This window comes from Coregonus lavaretus (genome assembly GCF_964263955.1).
Source record: "Coregonus lavaretus genome assembly, chromosome: 31".
NCBI lineage: Eukaryota > Metazoa > Chordata > Actinopteri > Salmoniformes > Salmonidae > Coregonus > Coregonus lavaretus.
In genome coordinates, this window is record NC_140018.1 from 17,618,094 (window position 1) to 17,625,815 (window position 7,722).

Here is a 7,722-nt window from a genome sequence, read left to right on the forward strand (position 1 = left end):
GTCCCTGCCGCTGAAAAACATCCCCACAGCATGAAGCTGCCACCACCATGCTTCACCGTAGGGATGGTGCCTGGTTTCTTCCAGACGTGAAGCTTGGCATTCAGGCCATAGAGTTCAATCTTGGTTTCATCAGACCAGAGAATCTTGTTTCTCATGGTCTGAGAGTCCTTTAGGTGCCTTTTGGCAAACTCCAAGCGGCCTGTCATGTGCCTTTTACTGAGGAGTGGCTTCCGTCTGGCCACTCTACCATAAAGGCCTGATTGGTGGAGTGCTGCAGAGATGGTTGTCCTTCTGGAAGGTTCGCCCATCTCCACAGAGGAACTCTGGATCTCTGTCAGAGGGACCATCGGGTTCTTGGTTACCTCCATGACCAAGGCCCTTCTCCCTCGTTTGGCCGGGCGGCCAGCTATAGGAAGAATCTTAGTGGTTCTAAACTTCTTCTATTTAAGAATGATGGAGGCTACTGTGTTTTTGGGGACCTTCAATGCTGCAGACATTTTTTGGTACCTTTCCCCAGATCTGTGCCCTGACACAATCCTGTCTCTGCGCTCTACGGTCAATTCCTTCGACCTCATGGCTTGGTTTTTGCTCTGACATGCACTGTCAACTGTGGGACCTTATTTAGACAGGTGTGTGCCTTTCCAAATCATGTCCAATCAATTGAACTTACCACAGGTGGACTCCAATCAAGTTGTAGAAACATCTCAAGGATGATCAATGGAAACAGGATTCACCTGAGCTCAATTTCAAGTCTCATAGCAAAGGGTCTGAATACTTATGTAAATATTATTTTTTTATATATACATTTGCAAAAATTTCTAAACACGTGTTTTTGCTTTGTCATTATGAGGTATTGTGTGTAGATTTATGAAGATTAAAAAAAAAACAATTTTAGAATAAGGCTGTTACGTAACAAAATGTGGAGAAAGTCAACAGGTCTGAATACTTTCCGAATGCGCTGTAAGTATTCCACATCCCTGAGTCAATACATGTTAGAATCCCCTTTGACAGCGATTACAGCTGTGAGTCTTCCTGGGTAAGTCTCTAAGAGCTTTGCACACCTGGATTGTACAATATTTGCACGTTATTCTTAAAAAAATTATTCAAGCTTTGTCAAGTTGGTTGTTGATCATTGCTAGACATTCATTTTCAAGTCTTGCCATAGATTTTCAAGCCGATTTAAGTCAAAACTGTAACTAGGCCACTCAGGAACAGTCAATGGCCTTGTGTTTAGGTGAATTTGTCTGCCAGTGTCTGTTGGAAAGCAGACTAAACTAGGTTTTCCTCTAGGATTTTGCCTGTGCTTAGCTCTATTCTGTTTCTTTTTATCCAAAATAAAACTGCCTAGTCCTTGCCGATGACAAGCAGACCCATAACATGATGCAGCCACCACCATGCTTGAAAATATGAAGACTGGAACTACATGATGTGTTGTATTTGCCATAAAGGACATAATGTTAATTTCTTTGCCACACTATTTGCAGTTTTACTTTAGTGCCTTATTGCAAACAGGATGCATATTTTTATTTTGAACAGGCTTCCTTCTTTTCACTCTGTCATTGAAGTTAGTATTGTGGAGTAACTACAATGTTGTTGATCCATCCTCAGTTTTCTCCTATCACAGCCATTAAACTCTGTAACTGTTTTAAAGTCACCATTGGCCTCATGAAATCCCTGAGCGGTTTCCTTCCTCTCCGGCAACTGAGTTAGGAAGGATGCCTGTATCTGTGAAATTAATAACTTCACCATGCTCAAAGGGATATTCAATGTCTGCTTTTTACATTTTTGACCCATCTACCAATAGGTGCACTTCTTTGTGAGGCATTGGAAAACTTCCTTGAATCTTTGTGGTTGGATCTGTGCTTGAAATTCACTGCTCGACTGAGGGACCTTACAATTATCTTTATGTGTGGGGTACAGAGATGAGGTAGTCATTAAAAAATTATGTTAAACACTATTATTGCACACAGAGTGAGTCCATGCAACATGTAACTTGTTAAGAATTTGTTGACTCCTGAACTTATTTAGGCTTGCCATAACAAAGGGGTTGAATACTTATTGATTCAAGACATTTAAGCTTTTCATTTTTAATGAATTAGTAAACATTTCTAAAAACATAATTCCACTTTTACATTATGGGGGATTGTGTGTGTGTGTAAATTCAGGCTGTAAAATATATTTCCACTTGTAAATTACAGGGGATTGTGTGTGTAAATTCAGGCTGTAACACAACAAAATGTGGGAAAAAGTCAAGGGGTGTGAATACTTTCTGAAGGCACTGTATGTTGTGCAAAGTTGGTAGAATATTATTCAAAATGATTCACAGCTGTAATGGCTGCCAAATGTGCTTCCACCAAGTATTAACTCTAGGGTGTGAAGACATCCATAATCAAGACAACTTCATTCTTTTATTTTGAATTAATTTTGAAAAATGTCTAACTTTCTTTCACTTTGAATATATGGAATAGGTTGTGTACATCTGTAGGAAAAACATATAATGTAATCCCTTTTAATATTACATTTTAAGGCAGCAAAATGTGAAGACTGTGCAAGGGGTGTGTAGACTTTCACTAGAAATGTTAAGATACTGTAGATAATGCCTTGACTGAGATAGAAATCCAAGGAGTATAATTTGTAACAGACAGAGACATGCTTGATGCTTGGGAACATCTGGACTGCCATATCAATGTGTTTATGAGTGTGAGGACTCGCCCTGTGGGTAGGTGGGTGGGAGGGAATGGGTGTTCTGTATGTCTGTCTCTTTAGCAGTTGTTGTCTGAGTTTGTCTAAAACACTTGCTCTCAAAACACTGTCTCCTCTCTCTATCTACCAGCTGAAGTCATATGACATCCGGTCAGAGAGAGGGGGGAAGCCCACAGCTCTGACCCTGTGTGATGTGTTGGCTCTGGGGGACGGTGAGACGACTGGCCTGACTCTCACAGACGCACTGGCTGTTATCAAGGGACACGCCCCCGAGGGACATGATGTATAGTATTACCTTTTCAAGATGTTCAAACCCCTCAGTCTTACTGAGGATTAATATCAGAAGAGATGGGCCTATATTGCTTGCTATGCTCTTGTCAACATTTGACACATGCAAACTTGTAGGCCTACTTTTTTATTTTTGTATTGTTGAAGCTTTTATAACCAACTTTGATATATATATATATTACTAATATAGACTATGTGTTTTGTTTGCTTCTCATCGATAAAATGATTCCCCCACACAATAGTTTCAAAGTGATGCGCCCATCAAAGCTGATCCATCGATAAATTACCAAATCCATTGTGCGGTGTTCGTTCTGAATGCCTGCCAAGTCATGTCCACCAGTGAGGACCTTACAGAGACACTGAGGACACTTCAAGCTGAGATTGCAGATCTGGGTGAGCTCATCCCAAAACTTCAGAGGGCAATTTTGATATCAGTTGATGTTATGTTTAACTGCAGCTCATAGATCTAACTAACTGATTTCTCCCTCTCACACACACACACACACACACACACACACACACACACACACACACACACACACACACACACGACACCGTCCTCTCCAGACATCCCCCAAGTGGTTCTGTTGACCCATGTGGACAAGGTGTGTCATGCCGTCCAAGAGGATGTGAAGTTTGTCTACTCCAGCCGGATCCTACACGAAAAGGTATGTTAAATAATTTAAATGTTTTAATCAATTTAGATTCACTCTGTAATATGATGAAACAGTATTTTGAAAGTTTTATTTGCAATCTATCTTCTATGTATCATATGTTCTGTTATGCCACAGATGCAGAAGGCAGCAGAGGTGGTGGGTTTGCCAGTTTCCTATGTGCTTCCAGTGAAGAACTATTCCAGTGAGCTGTCTGTGAGCTGCAACACTGACATCCTGCTGCTGAGTGCAGTTCATCACATTCTCCAAGCCGTGGACGACACGTATGAGGAAAACCACCATCCAACCCCTGCAGACGCATCTGCAGAACCTCCACATCTGCAGATTTCCACCACAAGCCCAGTAACCTTTTAATATTTGACGAGTAACTATTGGTGAGAAATCATGTGCAGTTTTTTTTATTGTGATTGGATAATGAAACTGTTTTTACAGTTTTCAAGTTTGTTTTCTTTTGTTTCTTTTGGGTGTTGATTTTCTTTCCCAATGTTGGAACCTACTTGTTGTATGTTATTAGACTTAAAAATATATATACACTGCTCAAAAAAATAAAGGGAACACTAAAATAACACATCCTAGATCTGAATGAATGAAATAATCTTATTAAATACTTTTTTCTTTACATAGTTGAATGTGCTGACAACAAAATCACACAACAGTTATCAATGGAAATCAAATGTATCAACCCATGGAGGTCTGGATTTGGAGTCACCCTCAAAATTAAAGTGGAAAACCACACTACAGGCTGATCCAACTTTGATGTAATGTCCTTAAAACAAATCAAAATGAGGCTCAGTAGTGTGTGTGGCCTCCACGTGCCTGTATGACCATCCGCTCCTGATGAGGTGGCGGATGGTCTCCTGAGGGATCTCCTCCCAGACCTGGACTAAAGCATCCGCCAACTCCTGGACAGTCTGTGGTGCAACGTGGCGTTGGTGGATGGAGCTAGACATGATGTCCCAGATGTGCTCAATTGGATTCAGGTCTGGGGAACGGGCGGGCCAGTCCATAGCATCAATGCCTTCCTCTTGCAGGAACTGCTGACACACTCCAGCCACATGAGGTCTAGCATTGTCTTGCATTAGGAGGAACCCAGGGCCAACCGCACCAGCATATGGTCTCACAAGGGGTCTGAGGATCTCATCTCGGTACCTAATGGCAGTCAGGCTACCTCTGGCGAGCACATGGAGGGCTGTGCGGCCCCCCAAAGAAATGCCACCCCACACCATGACTGACCCACTGCCAAACCGGTCATGCTGGAGGATGTTGCAGGCAGCAGAACGTTCTCCACGGCGTCTCCAGACTCTGTCACGTCTGTCACGTGCTCAGTGTGAACCTGCTTTCATCTGGGAAGAGCACAGGGCGCCAGTGGCGAATTTGCCAATGCCAAACGTCCTGCACGGTGTTGGGCTGTATGCACAACCCCGACCTGTGGACGTCGGGCCCTCATACCACCCTCATGGAGTCTGTTTCTGACCGTTTGAGCAGACAAATGCACATTTGTGGCCTGCTGGAGGTCATTTTGTGGCCTGCTGGAGGCTCTGGCAGTGCTTTTCCTGCTCCTCCTTGCACAAAGGCGGAGTTAGCAGTCCTGCTGCTGGGTTGTTGCCCTCCTACGGCCTCCTCCACGTCTCCTGATGTACTGGCCTGTCTCCTGGTAGCGCCTCCATGCTCTGGACACTACGCTGACAGACACAGCAAACCTTCTTGCCACAGCTCGCATTGATGTGCCATCCTGGATGAGCTGCACTACCTGAGCCACTTGTGTGGGTTGTAGACTCTGTCTCATGCTACCACTAGAGTGAAAGCACCGCCAGCATTCAAAAGTGACCAAAACATCAGCCAGGAAGCATAGGAACTGAGAAGTGGTCTGTGGTCACCACCTGCAAAACCAGCCCTTTATTGGGGGTGTCTTGCTAATTGCCTATAATTTCCACCTGTTGTCTATTCCATTTGCACAACAGCATGTGACATTTATTGTCAATCAGTGTTGCTTCCTAAGTGGACAGATTTCACAGAAGTGTGATTGACTTGGAGTTACATTGTGTTGTTTAAGTGTTCCCTTTATTTTTTTGAGCAGTGTATATTCAAGTGAGACAAAGTATGAGTTTGTCATCTTCTCATTGGTTTATTGTACAAAAACAATGTCTGTTAGATTTTTATGTTGGCCTATTGTATACTTTGAAACAGTGGCATGTATTCATGGATGCCAGGGGTTCCCTAAAAAATTTACAAAAAACATACACAATTATTTATCTTTCGTCTCCTTGTGTTTCATAATTTTCCTTCAATTCGCAAGAGGCTGAATCTATCTCACCGGAGAAAGCATCCGAGTGAGCGAAACAGCGCCCCTCTGTCTCTGTGTAACCCATCTACAGTGCCTTAGGAAAGTATTCAGACCCCTTGACTTTTCCCACATTATGTTACGTTACAGCCTTATTCTAAAATTGATTACATCTTTTTTTCTCAGCAATCTACATGCAATACCCCATAACGACAAAGCAAACGTTTTTAGAAATTTTTGCAAACGTATTACAAATAAAAAACATACCTTATTTACATAAGTATTCAGACCCTTTGCTATGAGACTCGAAATTGAGCTCATGTGCATCCTGTTTCCATTGATCATCCTTGAGATGTTTCTACAACTTGATTGGAGTCCACCTGTGGTAAAGTAAATTGATTGGACATGATTTGGAGAGGCACACACCTGTCTATATAAGGTCCCACAGTTGACAATACATGTCAGAGCAAAAACCAAGCAATGAGGTCGAAGGAATTGTCCGTAGAGCTCCGAGACAGGATTGTGTCGAGGCACAGATCTGGTGAAGGGTACCAAAAAAGTTCTGCAGCATTGAAGATCCATAAGAACAAACTGGCCTCCATCATTCCTAAATGGAAGAAGTTTGGAACCACCAAGACTCTTCCTAGAGCTGGCCGCCTGGGCAAACTGAGCAATCGGGGGAGAAGGGCCTTGGTCAAGGAGGTGAACAAGATCCCGATGGTCACTCTGACAGAGCTCGAGTTCCTCTATGGAGATGGGAGAACCTTCCAGAAGGTCAACCATCTCTGCAGCACTCCACCAATCAGGCCTTTATGGTAGAGTGGCCAGATGGAAGCCACTCCTCAGTAAAAGGAACATGACAGCCCGCTTGGAGTTTGTCAAAGAGCACCTAAAGGACTCTCAGACCATGAGAAACGGGATTCTCTGGTCTGATGAAACAAAGATTGAACTCTTTGTCCTGAATGCCAAGCGTCATGTCTCGAGGAAACCTGGCACCATTCCTATTGTGAAGCATGGTGGTGGCAACATCATGCTGTGAATATGTTTTTCAGTGGCAGGGACTGGTAGACTAGTCAGGATCGAGGGAAAGATGAGCGGTGCAAAGTACAGAGAGATCCTTGATGAAAACCTGCTCCAGAGCACTCAGGACCTCAGACATATCTGCATTACTCATCTCATATGTATATACTGTATTCTATACTATTCTACTGTATCTTAATCCATGCTGCTCTGACATCGCTCGTCCATATACGTATATATTCTTAATTAATTCCTTACTCAAATTTGTGTGTATTGGGTATATGTTGTGAGATTGTATTTGTAATTGTAATTGATATTACTTGTTATATATTACTGCACTGTCGGAGCTAGAAGCACAAGCATTTCGCTACACCCGCAATAACATCTGCTAAACACGTGTATGTGACCAATAACATTTTATTTGATTTGGGGCGAAGGTTCACCTTCCAACAGGACAACGACCCTAAGCACACAGCCAAGACAATGCAGGAGTGGCTTCGGGACAAGTCTCTGAATGTCCTTGAGTGGCCCAGTCAGAGCCCGGACTTGAACCCGATCAAACATCTCTGGAGAGACCTGAAAATAGCTGTGCAGCGACGCTCCCCATCCAACCTGACAGAGCTTGAGAGGATCTGCAGAGAAGAATGGGAGAAACTCCACAAATACAGGTGTGCCAAGCTTGTAGCGTCATACCCAAGAAGACTCAAGGCTGTAATCACTGCCAAAGGTGCTTCAACAAAGTACTGAGTAAAGTGT

At 43.1% G+C, this 7,722-nt stretch overlaps 1 protein-coding gene across 1 annotated transcript; it reads left to right on the forward strand.

Annotated features, from left to right (window-relative positions):
- Positions 1-2,737: 2,737 nt before the first annotated feature.
- Positions 2,738-7,367, forward strand: LOC311106726 (interferon-induced protein 44-like; the record flags this gene model as incomplete). Its single annotated transcript, XM_084149127.1, has 4 exons — positions 2,738-2,986; positions 3,234-3,384; positions 3,559-3,659; positions 3,783-7,367. The coding sequence occupies 4 exons, from the start codon at positions 2,738-2,740 to the stop codon at positions 4,017-4,019; spliced, it is 738 nt and encodes a 245-aa protein (XP_084005253.1). The 3' UTR covers positions 4,020-7,367.
- Positions 7,368-7,722: the final 355 nt, after the last annotated feature.